The sequence below is a fragment of the Neophocaena asiaeorientalis genome, unplaced genomic scaffold, assembly GCF_003031525.2.
Source record: "Neophocaena asiaeorientalis asiaeorientalis breed wild unplaced genomic scaffold, Neophocaena_asiaeorientalis_V1.1 scaffold43, whole genome shotgun sequence".
Lineage (NCBI taxonomy): Eukaryota > Metazoa > Chordata > Mammalia > Artiodactyla > Phocoenidae > Neophocaena > Neophocaena asiaeorientalis.
In genome coordinates, this window is record NW_020173674.1 from 2,530,283 (window position 1) to 2,551,626 (window position 21,344).

Here is a 21,344-nt window from a genome sequence, read left to right on the forward strand (position 1 = left end):
AACAAGACATGGGAGCAACCTAGGTGTCCGCTGACAGATGAATGAATAAAGAAGATGGAATGGAATACATACACAATGGAATATTACGCAGCCACAAAAAAGAATGCCCTTTGCAGCAACTGGAGATTACCATACTAAGTGAAGTAAGTCAGAAAGAGAAAGACAAATACCATATGATATCACTTACATGTGGAATCTAAAATATGACACAAATGAACCTATCTAGGAAACAGAAGCAGACTCACAGACGTAGAGAACAGACTTGTGGTTGCCAAGGGGGAGGAGGGGTGGGGGAGGGAAGGACTGGGAGTTTGGGACTAGCAGATGCAAGGTATTTCATTTAGAATGGATAAACAGCAAGGTCCTACTGTATAGCACGAGGAACCATGTTCAATATCCTGTGATAAACCCGAATGGAAAAGAATATGAAAAAGTATGTATATCTATATACCTATCTCTCTCTCTCTCTCTGTCTCTCTCTCTCTCTCTCTCTCTCTCTCTATATATATATATATATATATATATAACTGAGTCACTTTGCTGTACAGCAGAAATTAACACGACATTGTAAATCAACAGTATTTCAATAAAATTAATTAAAAAATAAAGGCAAACAGAGCAATTTGTTTGGGCAGACTATTTGAGGAGAGATTTATGCAAAGAAGGTGTGTGAATGGGAGATACACAAAGGTGCACGTGAAAAGATGATCAATATACTTAACCATCAGGGAAATACAAATGAAAACCACAATAAAATGTCACTTCACACCCACTAGGATGACTGTAAAAAAAGACAGACAATGACAGATGTGTGGTTAGGGATGCACGGAAACTGGAGCCCTCCAACGATGCTAATAGAAATGACAATGGTGCAGTCTGGCAGTCCCTTAAGAATTTTAATCATAGAGCTACCATATGACCCAGCAATTACCCGAGAGAAATTAAAATATATGTCCACATAAAAACCTGTACATGAGTGTTCATAGCAGCGCTGTTTACAAGTGTCGCGATCACATCTGGGGCCAGAGTCCTTGGAGCCCGCTTCATCCAAACCGCAAGAAGGGGGATTTGATGGAAAGAGAGAAGCAAAGGCTCTTGGAGAACTTGGAGGAGACTAACTGGGTCAAGGAGATGCCGTCTCTGCCAGTCACATGCCAGTGGCTTCATCAGAAGCAACGACACAGGGGACACCACCTGGGCTACAGGTGGGCTCCACCTTTTACATCTCTGGACCTTCTTGTCTCCAGTTCTCACTGGTGCTAGCTATGTGCTTTTAGTACATTTCCTGAAGTTTGGGAGCAATTCAATCTTCCCCTTCCTTTCACATGTCCATCCTGTGGGTAAGCTGAACGTTTCCCTTCCAATTTCCATCACACCCTCCCTTAGACTTCTGTTTCTGTGTGTTGATATGACTATTCAGACTTACAAGGGAGTCCCAGCTCCAGCTCCATAAGGATTTGGAGCAGAGCAGGAAAACACCCCTTCGTGGACTGTTGCATTCTGGGCCCAGCGGCCCTGCCCTCCTTTCCAGTGACCAGCAAGCTCAGGGAGTCAGCCCGTTGGAGGCAAATCCCCTCCCTGCTCTGAACCAGTTATATTCCACTCAAGACACCTAGATGAAAATGTTCAGGCTTGGAAAGAGCTGTGCAATTACTCGTGGCCTAATTTTCCTCCTTCTGCTAAGTAAATGGACATGGAAGGCAGCATCCGATGATTTTTAGAAAACCAAGGAAAGGGGCTTCCCTGGTGGCACAGTGGTTAAGAATCCGCCTGCCAATGCGGGGGACCACAGGTTCGAGCCCTGGTCTGGGAAGATCCCACATGCCGCGGAGCAACTAAGCCCGTGCGCCACAGCTACTGAAGCCCACGTGCCTAGAGCCCGTGCTCCGCAACAAGAGAAGCCACCGCAGTGAGAAGCCCACACTCCACAACAAAGAGTAGCCCGCGCTCGCCGCAACTACAGAAAGCCTTCGTGCAGCAACGAAGACCCAACACAGCCAAATAAATAAAATAAATAAATTTATTAAAGAAAAAAGAAGCTACATGAAGATACGCAGCTAGCAACCAGACATACAGGGCACCCACGAAAATGCCCAAAGTCCTCCGTAAAGGACAGACTGGAATTCCAAAGCAAATCAACAAACAGTAGCTGGGCATCCGGTGGAGCGACAGGTGCTTGGGGGCCGACGTGAACTCTGCCTGGAGGAACGCTCGCCGCAACTACAGAAAGCCTTCATGCAGCAACGAAGACCCAACGCAGCCAAATAAATAAAATAAATAAATTTATTAAAGAAAAAAGAAGCTACATGAAGATACGCAGCTAGCAACCAGACATACAGGGCACCCACGAAAATGCCCAAAGTCCTCCGTAAAGGACAGACCGGAATTCCAAAGCAAATCAACAAACAGTAGCTGGGCATCCGGTGGAGCGACAGGTGCTTGGGGGCCGACGTGAACTCTGCCTGGAGGAGCTCGTGGCCCGTCAGGGAGACCGGGGCAGGTGGAGGTGGTGGTGGACGGGGTGGAACGGGCCTCGATGTGGCAGCAGCAAATCAGCCGATGTTTCCGGACGGCAACTCGCCAACATGTTTATGGAGCCTTTCAAAATTCTTGGTCTTCCCACCGGTCATTCTAAGGACGTACAGGATCAAGAGTTGGTCCAGGGTTCAGGACAAAGCAAGAGGAATAAGGAAGCTCATCACAAGGTTATTTATAAAAACCAGAAAGATTGGGTCTAAACCTGCCACGATGGGGGTCAGTTAAAGGGACGAGCAGATAATAGCTAGAGATATAGATGATATTTTAAATATATGTAATATTTTATTTTTTAAGTTTTATTTTCTATTGTAGTTGATTAACAATGTTGTGTTAGTTTCAGGTGTACAGCGAAGTGACTCAGCTATACATATACATGTATCTATTCTTTTTAAAATTTATTTCCCATTTAGGTTATTACAGAATATTGAGCAGAGTTCCCTGTGCTCTACAGTAGGTCCTTGTTGGTTATCTATCGTAAATATACTAGTGTGTATATGTCAGTTCCAAACTCCCTTTTTATCCCTCCCCCCACTTCTCCTTTGGTAACCATAAGTTTGTTTTCTAAGTCTGTGGGTCTGTTTCTGTTTTGTAAATAAGTTCATTTGTATCTTTTTTTTAGATTCCATATATGAGTTAGCATATGATATTTGTCTTTCTGTCTGACCTCATTTAGTATGATATGCTCCAGATCCATCCATGTTGCTGCAAATGGCATTATTTCATTCTTTTTTATGGCTGAGTAATATTCCATTGTGTGTGTGTGTGTGTGTGTGTGTGTGTGTGTGTGTGTGTGTGTGTATATATATATATATATCTCACATCTTCTTTATCCATTCATCTGTTGATGGACATTTAAGTTGCTTCCACGTCTTGGCTATTGTAAACAGCGCTGCAGACATTTAGGTGCAGAAATATATATGATATTATTTCATATGCAATGCGTGCATACAATAAACATACAGCTAGACCACGTACCACTGCCCCCGGGAATCGTACCGCACATGGCTGTTGACAAGGCACCAGACAGAAAATGACCCCAGTGACCCCTATGCTATATGTAGGAGTCGAAAGGGTAGATGCCCACTGTTGACAAAGGCTGTCTATGACTAGTAGGATTTGGGAAGACTTTTATTTCCCCCCATAGTTTTCTCTAGTGAACATGTTGTCTTTATCTGGAAAAGAATTAAAATCACTTTCAAAATGAAAAAAACATTTGTTGCAGTAAAGGTTTAGTTAAAATGCAATACTCGAAAGGGAAAATGGATTCATTTATTTTGAGGGTAATTAATTTTTCTAAATCATGTATACAAGCAAAGTTGAAACAAATATCAAAATAGAACAGGGTGGCGGTAGGACTCTGGGAGATAGGGATTTCCTTCTTTATACTTTCTCATGTTTTCCAAACTTGTAAAAATGTGGAAGATGTTGTCTAGAAGCCAAGTGGAGGGGGGGATTCATTTCGACCCTGGGCCGGGAGGCAGGAGAGGTCTCCCAGGAGAGGCAGTATGGGTGCTGAGCTTGGGGGCCTGGCCATGACACCAGCAGGCAGACCACCAAGACCACGGTGCCTGCCAGGGTCCCCCTGCCCAAAGCCCCTGGCTGGGTGAGTGGTGAAGGGGCTGCTTCAGGGGACCCCAGTGAAGCAAGTCACGGGCCACACCAGGTAGGAGAAAAAGCCTTAGCCCAATGCAGCCACATGCAGGTGGTCATCTGAGAGCCTGGCCGCTCCAGCGAACTGCCCAGAGCAGCCAGATGGTGGCTCGCCCCCCAGGCGTACCCAGCTCTGGGTGCGCGGAGCCAAGATCGTACCTGGCACCTCACCTACCCCGCAGGTGAGAGCCTTGCAAATGGCACGAATAACCGCATCTTCTGTCTCTCCCTGCAGCCACATCTAGGTCACATGGCGCACAATGAATGTGCCCCTCATCTGCGACAGCGGCTTGGGCGTCAGCAAGGTGGGCTTTGCGGGGACAGAAGCGCCCCTGGCTGTGTTCCCAACCATCCTCGGGAAACTCCGTCAGGATGGGAGTGCCGGGTGTCCTCCCTGGGGGCCGCGGCTCCTCCCCCACACAGGCTGGCCACGTCAAGTCCGTAGAGCAGGGTGGCTGTGGTAAACGTGCACCAGACTCGGGGCGCTTGGCTTGGCAAAAGGCAGGGGGCCAGGCCCACCCAGAGCTTCTGCTTCAGCGGGTCTAGGGGAGAGGGTCAGGGTTTGTACTTCCCACCACTTCTCAGGGGATGCAGAGGCTGCTGGCCCGGGGCCACACTTTGAGAACCACAGACTTAGAAAGAACAGGCCAATTACATATGATAGAAGAGCAGACAGTTGTCAAAAATAAATCATGCCCATCTATTTACTGTTTGATTTTCCCACTTCCGAGAGTAGAAGGAGTTCTCCACCTTTAGGGTGAACATCAGTCCACTGGTACTAGGTGACAAACTGACACTCAGCCTCCACGACAGGAGGACAATAGGGATGGGTGGGGACTGAGGCCAATGCTCTGCCTGAAGGGGCATCTTTGCTGCCTAGTGACATGCAAGAAAGCAGGCCCAGTATTGCCAGATTTTCTTGTTCTTCAAGAGAATTTAGAAATTCAGGGTTTTTTATTGTGATAAAAAATATATATAACATGAAAGTTACCACTTGAAATTTTTTTAAGCATACAATTCAATGGCATTAGGTACATTCACCTCGTTGTGCAACCGTCACCCCCACCCACCTCCAGAAAATTTTCATCTTCCCAAATGGACACTCTGTCCCCATGAAACACTCCCCATCTCCCTTCCCCAGCCCTGGTCCCACCACCTACTTTCTGTCTCTATGGATCGAACTCCTCTAAGGACCTCACCTAAGTGGGACCACACGGCATGTGTGGTGACAGATTTCTCTGTCACGTAACAGGGTTAACAAAAGTATATACATACATACATTTGGCCTGAAGGTTAAACAAGATGGTGAATGTATGATTAACACAGTTTCTGGCCAGTAGGAAGTTTCTAACCATGACCTCCTGGGAAATCGGGGTGATCTCATCTTGAGATCCTTACCTTAATTACATCTGAAAAGAGCCTTTTTCCAAATAAGGTCACACTCACGGGTTTCAAGTGGACATATCTTCCGGGGACACCACTCAGCCGACTACAGTGACCTCGAGAAATTGAAGCCTAATCCGGCCTCTGTACCCTGACACTGAATTGATTCTCAGAGACAGTTTGGGGTGAAGTAGAAAAGATTCATTTTATTGCTTGTCCAGGCAAAGGAGGCCACAGCGGGCTAATGCCCTCGAGGCTGTGTGTCCCACCCTGGAGGGGGTCGTGAGGAGTTTTATCGCGATGGTTCAAAGAGGGCGTGGTCAGCCCACGGACGTTCTTCTGATTGGTTGGTGGTGAGGTAGTCGGGAGTCGGCATCATCCACCTTCTGGTTCCAGCTGGTCTGGGGTCTGTGTGCTTGTGGGCAGCAGACTGTTAACTTCTCCCACCTGGAGGAGGCTTCAGTATCTGCAGAACAGCTCAAAGATATTGTTGTGTGTATCCCTTGATGGGGAACCAGGACCCTGCCCCCAGGCTGCGCTATTGTTTCTCCTAACTGCTTCTCCCTAGTCTCTGCATCCACGCCCTTCCCTAATTAACAGCTGGTTGAACCTGCTTGTTGGAATTCAGGGAAGGTCATGGAGGCCGAATGAAGCCTATTTCCTGTAATCAATTAAATGCGGGGGCTTCCCTGGTGGCGCAGTTGTTCAGCGTCCGCCTGCCGATGCAGTGGACGCGGGTTCGTGCCCCGGTCCGGGAAGATCCCACATGCCGCGGAGCAGCTGGGCCCATGAGCCATGGCCGCTGAGCCTGCGCGTCCGGAGCCTGTGCTCCGCAACGGGAGAGGCCACAGCAGTGAGAGGCCCGCGTACTGCAACATCCTCAGTGTGGGCCGGCAGGCTGGAGACCCCGGGAGGAGGTGGGGCTGCTGTCTTGAGTCCCACGGCTAACCGGGAGCAGAATTCCTTCCTCTTGGGGGACCGGAGGGGGACCTCCGTCCTTTCTCTAATAAGCCTTCAGTTGATTGGATGAGGCCCACCCACATGGTGGAGGGCGGTCCCCTTTACTCAAGGTTGACTGATGTCAATTTCTCAGCAACCCTTAGGCCAGTGTTTGGCTGGGGATGGGTCAAGACACACCCAGGAGAACCAGTTGGGTGTGTTAATTTCCTTGGAGACTGAGCCGTTAGACTTCCCAGAAGGGCCGCCCAAACTCCCCAGATGAAGCTTTTGTTGCTAGCGGTGGCCGCTGGCTTCCAGTCCCGTAGGCTCTGGAGTCTGGAGCAGCGTGAATGCTGGAGATAAGAAAAGGCCTGGAGAACCTTCCTTCATCTACTGACCATGGCTGAGCTGAATGAGAGAGGGGCCTCGACACCCCACCAAGCCCCTCCCGACGCACAGCTATAGACTGAGCTTTATCCACCGGGACAGCTGCCAGCCACTGCAGCAGGGGGAGCGGAACGTTCTGAAAGCCCCTGCACATCCCCCACTGCATCTGCAGAAGCAGGAACCCAGTCTGGGGCCGCCCCGCGATCCTTCCTCCCAAAGTTTCTCGGTCTCTGAGCCTCGTCTGCTATCTGCTCTCTCAGAAACCGAATTCTCTCTGAATAATTCCCCACCAACAGGACAGAATGCATTTACTTCCCACCTCTCCCACTCCACTTTTAGGGGTTTAACTACTCAGTAGTTTGGAGAGGGGGAGTGAGAATAAATTGGGGGGCAGGGGGCAGGCAGTGGGGGGCTTATACTTCCCCTGTTGTAACTGCTGCTGGGTTAGTGCCCTGGGGCGGCCGTGACCAAGGGCTGCTGTCCTGGTGGTGAAACAACAGACATTTAGACTCTCCCGGTTCTGGAGCCCCAAGTCCAGAATCAAGGTGTCGTCAACTGAAAAAAACAAACAAACAAACAAAAAAACCCCGCACAGGCTAAAAGCTGAGAATTATGTTTTACTTGGCAGACTTGCTGAGGACTCGAGCCCGGAAGACAGGCTCTCAGACAGCTCTGAAGAACTGCTCTGAAGAGGCAGGGGAGAAGCCAGGATATATAGGGGTTTCGCAACAAAAACCAGGTCGTCGGTATGTCAAAAGATTATTGCTAATTAAGGAAAAATGCATATCTCAAATTAACGAATTGAGCGCTTTTCTAGGTATGGGAAGATGCAAGCCTCCAGGCTCACTGGAATCATTCCTTTGATGTGCACCTCAGCTATCTCGGGCCAGGGTCCTGCTCTTCGCCACCCTCAGGGTGCACGGTCGGGCGGCTGCAGTGACTGATGGCTTGATGGCCGCGACACCCTTTGTTTACTGGTATGACAGGCGACCTTCTTCATCTGCGGGGTTTCAGGGCCACACTCTCCGAGGGTCCAGGGAAGGATCTTCCCTGGCCTCTACCAGCTTCTGGTGGGCGCAGGCATTCGTGGGCCTGGTCTGTCTCCATCGTCACGGGGCTTCTCTCTCCCCTATTCCCTTCTCTGTCCCAAATCTCCCCTCCCTTCTCTCTCATAAGGACACTTGTCATTGGATCTCAGGCCCACCCTAAATCCAGCATGATCTCATCTCCAGATCCCTAAATGAATCACATCTGCAAAGACCCTATTTCCAAATAAGGTCGCAGCAACATAGGTTCTGGGGGCGGCCCATGGACCTATCTTGGGGGCCACCAGTCAACACACTGCAGCTGGTTTCTGCCTCTGCTCTGCTCTGTGGTGCCCATGCCGGGGCTGGGACTCCTCTAGCTACCGCTCCCTGAGAGGTTCTGCAGATAGAAGGCGGCGGGAGGGGACAGTCTTCCCGTTCAGCCTCCCGCCAGCAACAGCGATTTCCCGCATCCTCCGGCTCCATCCACACAGCGCCCAGTGGCCATGAAAGAATGGCAGAGCAGAACCCCTCCCAGCCCTGTGGGGCCTCCTCTGAGCCCTTGTTCTGCAAACCCACTGCCCGGTTCTTCCTGCAGCCAAGCAGTGTCGGGTGGTTCTACTCTCTGCCCTGTTTGTGCTTTCGAACCCCCAATGCTGTGTGACCACCTCCCTGTAGTCAATCCCTCTGTTTGAAATCCCTGGTGTGGCATCTCTTGCCCCGACACGTATAATAATTTGTCCTGCAAGGTCAAAACTTAAAGTTGCATTCTTTTCCATTATGGTTTGGAATATTAAAAAATAATGTAAAAAAAAAAAAACAAACTAAATACTACAAAAAGTAAAAAAAAAAAAAAAAAAAAACCAAAAAATTCCAAATAACAACTTAACGTTGCCCCATGGAAAATATTCCACAGCCACGGGGGAGGAAAAAAGACTTGTTATCGCTACAAAGAGGTACAATAGGAAACGGAGTGTATATAAAGTAGGTTACGTACCTGGGGAAGCATAAGATCACAGCAAAAAACCCCCAAGTTCCTCACCGAAATAGCAACGTGTGACCAAGACGAATGATCTGGCAGCAAACCGTCTATCAGGACCGCAGCCGACTGGGCTGTCTGTCTTTGTTTTGCGTGAGACATCTCGCCTGCATCCTCCCAGACTTCGGGCAAGCCCCTGGGTAGCAGGAAGGAAGTGTCTGTCTCCAAGAGGGGTCGGCACGTAACAGGATGCTCTGCGTGGACTCATTTCCATCCAAGCGCCATGACTCCTCCTGGGCACTTCGGTGTAGCAGCAGGTTGGGAGTGAGACCCCTCGTGGGGGACCTGCAGCCACGGAGAGGCGGGACGAGGCTCAGCTCGGAGTCACCCAGCCCACTGTAACCAGAGCGGTCGGCAGACCTGAGCACCGTCCATGTCAAACCAGGATGACCCTGCTGCTTCTTCACTGCCGCAGGCGCGGTGCTCCAGAGCACCCACCCAGCCCTCCGTCCTGCACCCAGCCTCAAACCTGCACAACGGCCCAGTGTCTCTTCTCGCCTTGTCTGGCGTGCTCCCTAATAAAATCCTCGTACCTTTCATCTCTTGGTGTCTGGTTCTTGGTGGACCCAGATTAACACACAGCCGACTCTCAGATCGTTTCCGAATGATAGAACGAATGGTTTAATCCGCATGAAAGTAGATAGATTTATCTTCCTAAAAAATAACAGAAATTAACTTAAATCGCACGCTTTCCCCCACTCATTTTCCAAAGCAAATGTAGAAGCCAGTGTGTCCCTCACCCCATGGTTCTTTCCTCCCCCGCCTCTCTCTTTGTGGCCTTAGTGTCCTCACCTACAAAGTGGGCAACAGCGTGTCCCAGCAGGGGTTCCTCGGGTGCGCTTGTTCCCTGCAGGTCATTTGCTGAAACCCCTTAGTGGCATTCTGACACAGTGCATGGGTCTGAGAAGGCCATCGATGGTGGTGCTGTGACCCAGAGCCATCCCCAGTGGCATGTTGGTGTTCCCCGCCGTTCACTGTGCACTGACACGCGAGAGCCCAGTGAGGCGAGTTGCTCCTGAGGGCAGATCTGGCCTGGCCTATGTCTTTCAGAAGCTGTTGGTGGGAATGGAAGAAGAAGACTGGTTCATCGGAAATGAAGTTCAGAAAAATCGAGGGAAACTCAACCTGAAATATCCCATCTCTCGGGCAGCCATCACCAACTGGGACAACATGGAAAAGGTAGGCTGCAGCTTCTGTTGGGTGGGACCCGCTCCCAGGGCCCCCATCGATGCCGAATGGCAGCCCCGCTGCCTGGCACCTAGGAAGGGATGTACCGCCAGCATCCAGGGCTCTCCCGGCACTTCCTGGCTCTGGGTCCCTGGAGACACAACGCAACGGTAGTAACCTCATCGATTCTAGAGTCAGAGACCTGGGCCTGAATTTTGCCTCCACCATTTATGATCTGCGTCATTTTGGACCAGTAACTTGGCTCTCTGGTCCTCAGTTTCCTAATCTGTAAGAAAGGGGTATAACTTTTCCTATCACATAGCGCTGTTGTGAGGATTAAAGCTGACGATGGATAAAAAATCCTAAATCCACTCCACACCTATTAGGATGGCTGTTACTTAGAAAACCAACCAACAAACGACGCCCACGCCCCACCCCAAGAAAATAACAAATGTTGGTGAGAAGGAGGGATTAGAAAACTGAGCCTCTGAAACACTGCTGGTGGGAATGTAAAACGGTGCAGCCTCTATGGAGAACAGTATGGTGGGTCCTCAAAAATTAAGCTAGAATCGCTGTATGGTCCAGCAATCCTCCTTCTGAGTGAATCCCCAAAGAACTGGACGCAAGGACAGGAAGAGATGTTTGTACACTCACGTTCATAGCAACACGATTCACAAGAGCTAAAAGGTAAAGTGACCCAAGTGTCCTTCCACAGATGACTGGATGGGCGCAATGTTGCCCGTCCATAAAATGGAATATCATTGTCTTAAAAGGGAAGGAGATTCTGACATAGGCTACAATGTGGACGAACCCTGAGGACATGGTGCTAAGTGAAACAGGGCAGTCACAAAGGGACAAACAATGTATCATTCCACCTTACGTGAGGACCTAGGGGCATCAAATTCTTAGAGACAGAAAGTGGGCTAGTGGGGGCCAGCGGCTGGGAGCGGGTTGGAGAATTAGTGTTTAATGGGGACGGAGTGTCCGTCTGGGAAGATGGGAAGTCTCTGGAGATGGATGGTGGTGACGGTTGAACAACAATGTGGACATACTTAACGCCACTGAACTGTACAGTTGAAAAAAATCTGACAGCGGTAAATTTTATGTCCTGACGTGCTGTTTCGCCGAAAGTTTTACTTTTGTTTTAGGTTCGAAGGGTTTGTTAGCAAAAAGACACCACTCGTCACACAAATAGACAATTTCAATTTAACTTTAATAGAAAATCATTAGAAAGGAAGAAATAGAAATGAAAAGGGATAGAAAAGTAAAAGCACGTACATCGCCAGATTGGGCCGACACCTACACCCAGACTCAGCGCTGGGAAGTCCTGAAAACGGCGATCTGGAGTCCCAGCTGGGAAAGGTCCCGGGCGGTGCGTCCACCCCACGGGTGACACTTCAAATTGCAGTTTAGGGGACTGTCGCTTATAATACCAGGCCGCTAACTGATATCATCAATTTGCATGCAAATATGCAGCTCTCGGTTTCTTCAGCAGGGCTGTTTATCTCATTTTGTGTATCATGCGGATTTCTAGACCCCCAGGAAATGACCAGGTCCATGAGGCTCAAGAAATTCCATGATCCACTCCCTTCTTTTTCTTTTTAAGTTTTAAAAATTAATTTTATTTATTTATTTATTTTTGGCTGCGTTGGGTCTTCGTTGCAGTGCACGGGCTTCTCATTGCGGTGGCTTCTCTTGTTGCAGAGCACAGGCTCTAGGCGTGTGGGCTTCAGTAGTTGCAGCACATGGGCTCAGTAGTTGTGGCTTGCGGGCTCTCGAGTGCAGGCTCAGTAGTTGTGGCGCACGGGCTTAGTTGCTCTGTGGCATGTGGGATCTTCCCGGACCAGGGCTCGAACCCATGTCCCCTGCCTTGGCAGGTGGATTCTTAGCCATCGCGCCACCAGGGGAGCCCCTCCCTTCTTTACCTGAAGTGCCGCCAGACTTGCTGGCGGCAGCTCACAAGCAGGCACGTAGTCCAGGCAAGGTCACGAATCGGTTCGAGGCCTAATATCGCCTCTGAAGCCTGAGCAGACGACTTCCATTTCAATCCTCCTAACACGTGCCCCCCGCTCTCTTCAGACCTGGCACTACTCCTTCTACCAGGTGCTGCACGTTGCCCCAGAGCAGCATCCTCTCATGCTGACAGAGCCGCCCTTGAACCCGACGTCCAGCAAAGAGAAAGGGTTGCAGGTAAGAGGCCAGGTGGTGGGCAAGGGGGTCAGGGAGAAGGCTGCGTGGCGGGCGGCTCGGGCCTCCCCCCAGCCTCGGGCTCCCTGCGGAGAGACTGAGATACCAGCTGAGACCCATCCTCTTTGACATTAGCGGCAAGAGTGACGGCTGCCTCTGCAGAGCTCGCCAAGCAGTCTGGTACGGGCGAGGTGTTTAATCTGAATTATTTCATCTAGACCTATGGCTACTCTATGGGCGGGGCGATTATTAACCCCTTTGCACAGATGAGGAAACTGAGGCTTCCGGGAGTGGAAGTAACTTGGCTGAGGTCACCCAGCTAGTGGCCTGTGGACCCGCCCAGACCCTGGGGTCTGAGTGCACAGCCCCATTCCCAACACTGATGCTGGTGTGTCCTGCCTGCAGGTCTAACCCTGACTTAAAAGCTCCCAGACCTCCTCCATCTCTGGGCCTCACGCAGGGCCTGACACCCCCGCACCCCAAGGAGTTGGTGGTGTGTGCTGGTCGGATTGCCCCAGATTGAACTGAGTGGTGGAGCCCATCAAGGCTGCTGGGGAAAGGGGGGTGCACCCCCAGTACAGGTGGCAGAGTACCCCTCAGGCTGGAGCGGGGTCCAGGTGAGGTGGGGACCACAGGGGCTGCCTTATTGAGGACTGAGGTGAGCCAATTAAGCAAGCAGCCAGGTCCCACCACCTGGCCCCGACTCCCTGGAGCCCAGCGGTGCCTCCTGCCGTGAGCGGTGACCCAGCGGGCATGCCCAGTGGCCCATGCACCACCTGCACACAGAGGAGGCTCGTGCCATGGCCCAGAAGCAGAGCACCGTGCAGCACAGCTCAGGATGCGTTACCTTATGCCACCTCGTGTAACACGGCACTCAGGGGAGCCGGTGAATCTCCCCTGCATGTGGGCAGGTCGGTCACGGAAGTGGGCCCCGCCGGGCGCCATGTGGACCTGGCACAGGCCTGCAGCCTTGCCGCATCAGATACCAGCTCCGAGAATGCCAGTTGCCCACTGGGGCTCCTGTGAGCTGGAGAGAGAAGACAGAGACAGAACTGTCTCTCACCCGAGGGAATGTGCCACTCCAGACTGTCTTATTCGGGATCCCCCAGAATAACAGCACCCGTAGGAGATACACATATAGAAGGAGGTTTATTATAAGGAATTGGCTCATGTGATTATGGAGGCCAGCAAATCCCAGGGTCTGTAGTCGGCAGGGTGGACCCCAGGAGAGCGGATGGTATACGTTCCAGTCCAAAAGCAGGAAAAACCGACGTCCCAGTTCAAAGGTCCCCAGACAGGAGGATATTCCCTCTTATTCAGGGGAAGGTCATGCCTTTTGTTCTAGCCAGAACTTCAACTGATTAGATGAGGCCCACCCACTTTGGGGAGGGCAACCTGCTTCACTCAGTCTATGGGCCGAAATGTCAATCTCACAGACAGACCCAGAGTCATGTTTGACCCGATGTCTGGCCCTTCCGTGGCCCAGGCAAGTAGACACATTAAGGCACCCTCACACAAACTGCACTGCTGGCCACACAGCCTGTCTTGGGCACTTCCCCACCCTTCCCGAGCCCACTGCCTGCCTTTCTGTCCTGACTGTCTCCAAATTTACCCTCTAATCGTATCAGGATCCCAGCAGGAAACCAAAGCACACTCACGTCAGGTAATGTTGGTGAGGGTTTATTAAAGAGATTGTGTACCAAGGTGAGTATGAGTCTTAGAAAAGCAGCACGAGAGGGTTGCAGAGCCCCCGGGTGGTGACAGGGAGCCGTCCCCTCGCCTCCACTCCCAGGGCTGAAGGAGCAGCAGGGGGATACCTGCATTGGGAAGGCTCAGCAGGTAGGGAGAGGGGCCCTCAAGTCTCCAGCACCCTCTCCCGCATCCCCCGGCTCTCCTTCTGCACCTCCATGGGCAGATCCCGGTGGGTCACCTCGGGGGGAGTCTGTGAATACAGCCCAGGACAGAGAGAGGTGCCAAAGGGCGGAAGCTCCCACAGGCTTCTGAAACAGCAGGCGATGGGGGTCCGCACCGCACCGGGGCACAAGGAATGCCACCTCACTGTGGACAAATGGGCTTCCCCGCATCTGTGGGCGCCACCACGAGCTCCCCATCGTGCAGGCCCCTCCCAGCAGGGTCGCTTCCCTGCCTACGTCCCTCTGTCCAGTAGCCCATGTCCAGGGCTCCTCCCCGAGACTGGGACAGGCTGAGAAGTGCAGGGTTGATTTTTCTCCTGGAATGAATCTGTATCTGAAGAGGATTTCTGGGGGCCGTGTCCCAGAAGAGAAGCCAACGGGGGAGCAGCCCAGCGTACAAGGAAGGGCCCAGCCTGGCCTTAAGACCTCTGGCTGCACCAACGTGTGTGACCTCAGGCGGCTGACTGGCCCTCTCAGTGTCCTGGTTTCCTCCTCAGAAGGTTGCTAACGGTATCGGCCCTGGGGTCGCTGTTGAAATGAAATGAGTTAACGCTGTAAAGTGCTTGTCCCAGTGCTTAGCGCCGATCGAGCACTCAGTAAATGCTGGTTCTTGTCCCCTGGCCTCAGTTTTCTCATCTATAAAGTGGGAGTTTGACCACAGGAACCCTGAAGACCCTTCCAAGCTCTGTGACCTCTGGCCTCATGCCAGGCCAGGGGGAGCGGAGGTTGGTTTATGTCTTTGTGTTTTTAGGGGGAGCGGTCTCTAGTTGGAGCATAAAAGATGCCCTCCCTCCTCCATCAGGATCCAAATTCCAGGATTTAAATTCCAGGATCCACCAGGTTCCAATGTGGGGGGCATCCAGGAACAGCACAGACTTACAGGCTAGTCTTTGTATGGACATGTGTTTTCACTTCTCTTGGGTAAATCCTCAATCCCCCCAGACCCTGCTCTGCAATAACGCACTGAGTGGGCAGCACGCTTGGTGAGTAATGAGCTTGGTGGCGTATCTTGGCCGTGTGTAATACTGTGTTTTAGTAGAGATGTGGATGGACCTAGAGGCTGTCATGCAGAGTGAAGTAAGTCAGAACGAGAAAAACAAATATTGTATATTAACACATATTTGTGGAGTCTAGAAAAATGGTACAGATGAACCTGCTTGCAAGGCAGAAATAGAGACACAGACATAGAGAACAAATGTGTAGACACTAAGGAGGGAAAGGGGGGTGGTGGTATGAATTGGGAGATTGGGACTGACATATATACGCTAACTAATACATATAAAATAGATAACTAATGAGAAACTGCTGTATAGCACAGGGAACTCCACTTCACTGTACAGTAGACACTAACACAACATTGTAAAAAACTGTACCCCAATCAAAAAAAAAAGTGCGGTCTTGACCCGGTTAAGAGATCTCTGCGAGAGGCCGGTTAATTTCCCTCTTAGGCAGCTGGTTAAGTCTGCACCTCAACCGCTCCCGTTAAGGTCCTGTCACACACCCCAGGTCCACGATGCACCGGCCCTAATCACTTCAGAACCGGGTACCAGACCATTAGGGACTGCCCCGAGTCCCTAATGTCACTGCCCCTGCACAGGGGCCATGAAATTATTCAAACAAGCCAATCCAAGAAACCCGTGCAACCTAGCAGAGCGCCCCGCTGGCCACCCGTGAGCTGCCCCCCGCAGCTCCAGCTCACTGTAACCCCGTCCTTGGGTGCCGCACCCCCGTGGCCCAGCCTGGCAACTGTCCCTGCTTTGGAGCTGTACGTAACAAAATCTGCCTTCCATCTGTCTGAGTGACACCGTGTTGGGTTCTGCCATCAAAAGAACCTGTAGTCCTATGGACCCGTGTCACCATCTTGCAGGAGAATCATTTGTTCACCCAGCCAGGTTCACAGAGGCAGTGCCCTGTCGCGTTCAGCATCCGTGTTCACATCCCTCTTTTGCTACCTGCTTCCTCGCAGTCTTGTCCACTGGTCCCTCCTGTGGACAAGGGGGGGCTCCAATATCACATACCCCCGGGGGATCACCTCGGGCTGTAAACGCAAGGCTGTGCCTACCCTGTTCACTCCTTCCACCTTGTATACAGTCAGCACCCAGGAGAGATTTCTTGACCAAGCCACGTCTGGACTAAGTGTCTGGCATGCAGTTAACACACAATGACTGTTAGCTTTCACTGTTCCATTTTAATAAAACAAATCTCCCAAGTGTGAGAATTTCTGTAACATCTGCCTGCCCTCAGAGAACAGAAAGAAGGATGTACTCGGTGGAGGGACCGGTAACGGCTTCACAGAGGCACTGGGAATTCAGCCGCATCCCCACTGTGAAAAAACGGTGGTTCATAAGATGACGTGATGCCCTGTGATCAGTCCTGAGACGGTCCATAAGGTGATGTCCCGTTACTACCTGGGAAGAATGCGAGCCCATTTTACAGACAGGGAAACAGTGTTGCAGAGCTCGTCAGGGCAGGGCTGGCATTCCTGACCCTGTTGTCTGGATCCCTCAGGGGGAGCCCAGTGCTTCGGGCCAGTCAGCCTCACGTGCTCATGGAATTAAGGGAAACCCGCCCCCTGAGTGTCCCACGCTTTCCCGCAGATCTTGTTTGAGACCTCCAGCGTGCCGGCCCTGTATTTAGCCATATTCCCTATATGGCTCATGGGTAGGTGGCTCCAACCTGTGCTCGCTCTCCACCTTCAAGGACGTGTGGGTCACCAGCGAGGAGTGTATACGGACGTCGGTTCCTCCATCGTCAGGAGGATAACCCTCTGATTGTGACTGTCCGGACCCCATCGCCTGTCTCATGAGCACCAGCTCCAGGCTGAGCCTCAGCTTGGCTGAACTGACCAGAGCTCAGAACCAGCTCAGACATGAAGGTGGCCCTCCCCCCACCAGACTTCGACAAGAAGGGTTAAGAAAGGACAGACAGCATCTTGGGAAATGCTCGCAAGGCCCTCGCTATGTCAAAGCACAGTCACGAGGGGAGGGAATTTCTGGCGACCCCTGTGTATTATTTCGGCGTGGCTAAGCTATGCTTCAGTAACAAACATTCCCCAAGTCTCAGTGTCATAAAACAAAAGCATATTTCTCACCCGTGCTACATGTCCATTGAAGGTCACAGGGGCTCTGTCCTGCTTTACCCTCACGCCAGAATCTGGCCGACAGAGCTGACACCATCTAGAACATTGTCACGCATTGTGGGTGCACATAAGGGTGCCCTGGAGGGCCTTTCACTGGCAGCAAAGGGACACATGGCACATCTGCTCAAGTAATTGTCCAGAACAAGTCACGTGGCCCCCAAACCACCACGGGGGCTGGGAAGTACCACCCTGCCACGGACCTGGCCTCCACCGTGGGATAAACAGCGCAGATGCTCTGGTTCACGAGCCCACAGTTAGGGCACATTCATGCAGGGGGCATTATGTCCTTCACGGATTTATTCCTCATCACGTTGCCGTGAGATTGGCCTATTCAAGCCGACTTCGTGATGCCGGAGCTGAAGCTGAGAGACATTTATGAGTTTGAGCGAGGTCATTTCAACAGGGACGGGGAGTTTAAATCTGTAGAGAACTCCTAGTTGGGACACCAGAGGGTGAGAGCAGAGAATAAGGGGAGAAAGCACGAGCATCTAAGAAGGAGTTCCCACCCTGGAGGCCCAAGTTCACCATGTGAAGGACCGTGGAGGGCCCAACAGCGCAACGGGGCATCCCCTCGGCAGATGCTGCCTGGGGAAATCCCACAGTGTCGAAAGTAAGAGCAAATTCTAGAGGCAGTAGGAGAAAACAACAGAAACCAGGTAAACTATAAAGTAAGGTTACCGAAAAATCCAGGCTGCCCAAGGAACTTGAATTTCAGAAATGCAACAAATAACTTTATGTTATAAGCACGTCCCAAAGATGGCATGTGTTCTTATTTGCTAAATCTTTCAACCTTACTCTAAAATAAAGAGGCTTTGATCTGCATCAGAATTCTTACCTGCAAAGCTGCTGCTACAAGATAAGAGGACAAAACCACGAGGAGGAGAGAAAGGATGCTCTTGAACTGGAAATCTCATACCTCCCCCGACTGGGGTTGGAATGTTGGGAAGAAAGTCATTTGGCCACCGGCAAAGACTCAGAAAACTTACCACCCACCTGCCCTCTCTCTCTAAAAAAAAAATCAAAGATTATCTATGAGACGAATAAAGAAACAAGCTAAGAAAGGAACAGTGGCGATTAAGGAAGACTAAAGTGGGAGTTACATCTAAATAATTGTTTATATGGAATTTTTAAAAAGCAAAGCAATGTGGAACCAAAAATTCTCAGAGGATCTCAACATGGGGGGTGGAGTGGGGTTAGAGGTGAGAATGAGGAAGAAAGTGAATCTGTGGATGATATGGACATGATTGAACTCCGGGTATTGCTGGGAAAGGATAAGCTTCGATGTGCATGCTTGTGGTGTGAGGATAACAGGCCACTGCGCCATCCAGACCCAGCCTGAACCTGTGAGATTCTGTTTACTGTCCTCAGCATGAAATAATGGCCACGCAGCCTGCCCTAAGCCCTGCACCTGCCCAGCTAACGCAGGCCCTGGAAGGGGACCGTTCTAGCAGCCTCTGCTACCTGTGAAAATCATCTCCCTCTTGGTGGAATGCCATTGCGAACGGTGGTTTGTTTGTTTCAGTTATCAGATGTTCCTGTTTTTTTCCTGACCTGAAAACAAGTATCATTCTTTCCATAAATTTGGAAATAGGAGCGAAAGTTGCTTGCCGTTACCTTTCCGTTAGCTATTCACCCGGCACGCTGCCTCTGACAGGGCGTTCCTGTACCCTGATCTGTAGGCTGAAGACCACCCGGACATCCCCCATTTTGATGACAAATTTCACTTTGAATGATGGTAGTTGAACGAATAGATCAGGATACCTTTATGGCAGTAAACCTTTAAGTAACGCTTTTAATGACTTGTAAGTGGACGGTGGAATCTAAACGAATTCCCCTTTATAATATTCTGAATTTTGTACTATCTGCGTTCAACTTTCAACAATTGTTTTAACTAACTTAAGGGAAACCCGGGGGAAAGTAGCAATAAATGGGACTCACGTAACATGAAATTACAAAGGAAAGTGAAAATATAAGTCATGAATCTCCTCACCTTTTTAGGTGCATTTAGCTTCCAAGTACATCAGGCAAAGGGTATAGTGCCTAGAAAGTGCTGAGAACTCCGTCAGAATTAGCGTGCCCCAGTCAAACCCTTCAGTTCTGTCCAAGTAAGGAATGGCGCCACTCAGAATCTTTAAAGTAATTCTTGTCTCTTCTCTTTCGTGGCCCACATAAAGTATAGCAAATCTTAATGATTCTACCTCCAAACGCTATACAGAATCCAATCATTTCTCACTGTGCTCCTCCTTTCCCTGAGGCTTTGTCACTGTCCCCTCTCTCCTGGAATTTCCAGCAGCCTCCTGCCTGAAGTTCCTGCTTCTGCCCAACAGCCAGAGTGATCTTTGAAACACACAGATGAGGTCACAGCATCCCTCTGCGTAGAACCCTCCGTGCAAGCGCAATGAGCCACCGCTTCGCGGCCAGCTGGGTGGTTATAATCAGGAAAACAGACAACAAATGTTGTCGAGGATGTGGAAAATTAGAACCGTGTGCATTGCTGGTGGGAACGTAAAATGGTACAGCTACTATGGAGAACAGTTTAGAGGTTCCTCCAAAATCTTAACGTAGAATTACCGTGTGATCCAGCAATTCCACTTCTGAATATATACCCCAAAGAATTGAAAGTAGGGACCTAAACCATATGTGTACAGCAATATTCATAGCAACATTATTCCCAACAGCCAAAAGGTGGAAACACTCCCCGTGTGCATTGATAAATGCGTAGTTACACAAAATGTGGTCCATCCATAAATGGGTATTATTCAGCCATAAAAAGGAAGGAAATCCTGACAAATGCTGCAACATGGATAAAACCTGAGGACGTGAGGCTGAGTGAAAAAAAGTCACAGAAAGGACGAATGCTGTCTGATTCCACTCGTAGGAGGTCCCTAGAGGAGCCATATTCATAGAGACAGACAGTAGGGTGGTGGGGGCCAGCGGCTGCGGGAGCGGACGGGGAGATTTGTTTAATGGGGAACTGAATTTCAGTTTTGCAAGATGAGAAAAAAAGCTCTGGAGATGGACGGTGGTGATGGTCGTACAACACTATGAATGTACCTAATGCCACTGAGCTATCCACTTAAAAATGGTCAATTTTACGTTATGTATATTTTACCATAGTAAAAATTTTGAAAACTCCCAATGGGCGCTCATCCCAGAAGGAAATGTACAGGCTTTACCTGAGTCTCTGCCTGTGTGACCCGCCCTGCTGCCAACTCTGTGACGTCCCCCCCCCCGATGCTTCCCGTCACTCACCCACTCTGGTCACACCTGCCTGCGGGCTGCTCTGCTCAGACCCACTCCCACCACAGGGCTTCTGCTGCCCAGACACAGTGGCCCCAGAGAGCTCCTTGCATGACTCACTCCCTCACTGTGTTCAGGTCTTTGGGGAAACTCTTTAGCAGAGAGACTTCCCAGACCTACAGTCCCGCCCACACCACTCTGTCTGTGTCCTGCTCTGTGTGCTTTTCACGGCTCTGATCTCTCTGCAGAGTTTTCCTTTGCTTCTGTGAATCGTCTGCCCTCCAGCTGGGATGCCAGGCCCTCGAAAGCAGGTCCTGTGTGTGTTTGCTCACAGCTGAATCCCGGCACGTTGGTCCACCATGGTTGTTCAACACGTATCTGTTGAACAAATGAGTGAGTGAATGAAAGAAATGGACAAAAAATAAAGAAAACTTATAGAAAGTGGGCAAACTACAGTGACTGGCGATGCCCAGCAGAGAACAATCCAAGTAGATGATAAAATTATGGATCAATGCTCCAACTCACTGATGGATTTCTTTGGATTTGGTGGAATTAGAAATTCTACAGGGCTTCCCTGGTGGCGCAGTGGTTGAGAGTCCGCCTGCCGAATAAGAAAAACAAAGATGGGAGTGAGATACTGCTTGACACCTGCTAAGTAGCCAGGTACCACGTACAGAGGAAGCTCGTGGGGAGGGGCGCCCTGGAGCCCAGGCACAACCATGATCTTCGCATAAGCT

General features: G+C 50.5%; 1 protein-coding gene across 1 annotated transcript; it reads left to right on the top strand.

Moving 5' to 3' along the window:
• Nucleotides 1-4,448: 4,448 nt before the first annotated feature.
• LOC112402372 (actin-1-like) lies at nt 4,449-17,804 on the top strand. Its single transcript, XM_024749256.1, has 5 exons — nt 4,449-4,558; nt 10,008-10,140; nt 12,208-12,318; nt 16,826-16,889; nt 17,704-17,804. Exons 1-5 carry the CDS (start codon nt 4,449-4,451, stop codon nt 17,802-17,804), a joined length of 519 nt encoding a protein of 172 aa, XP_024605024.1.
• The last annotated feature ends 3,540 nt before the right edge of the window (nt 17,805-21,344 follow it).

Coding starts and splice junctions, on each gene's coding strand:
- LOC112402372 (XM_024749256.1), top strand. CDS start 4,449: ATGAATGTGCCCCTCATCTGCGACAGCGGCTTGGGCGTCAGCAAGGTG. Junction 12,319..16,825: donor GCAAAGAGAAAGGGTTGCAG/GTAAGAGGCCAG, acceptor GCTTTCCCGCAG/ATCTTGTTTGAGACCTCCAG. Junction 16,890..17,703: donor ATTCCCTATATGGCTCATGG/GTAGGTGGCTCC, acceptor GGCCTATTCAAG/CCGACTTCGTGATGCCGGAG.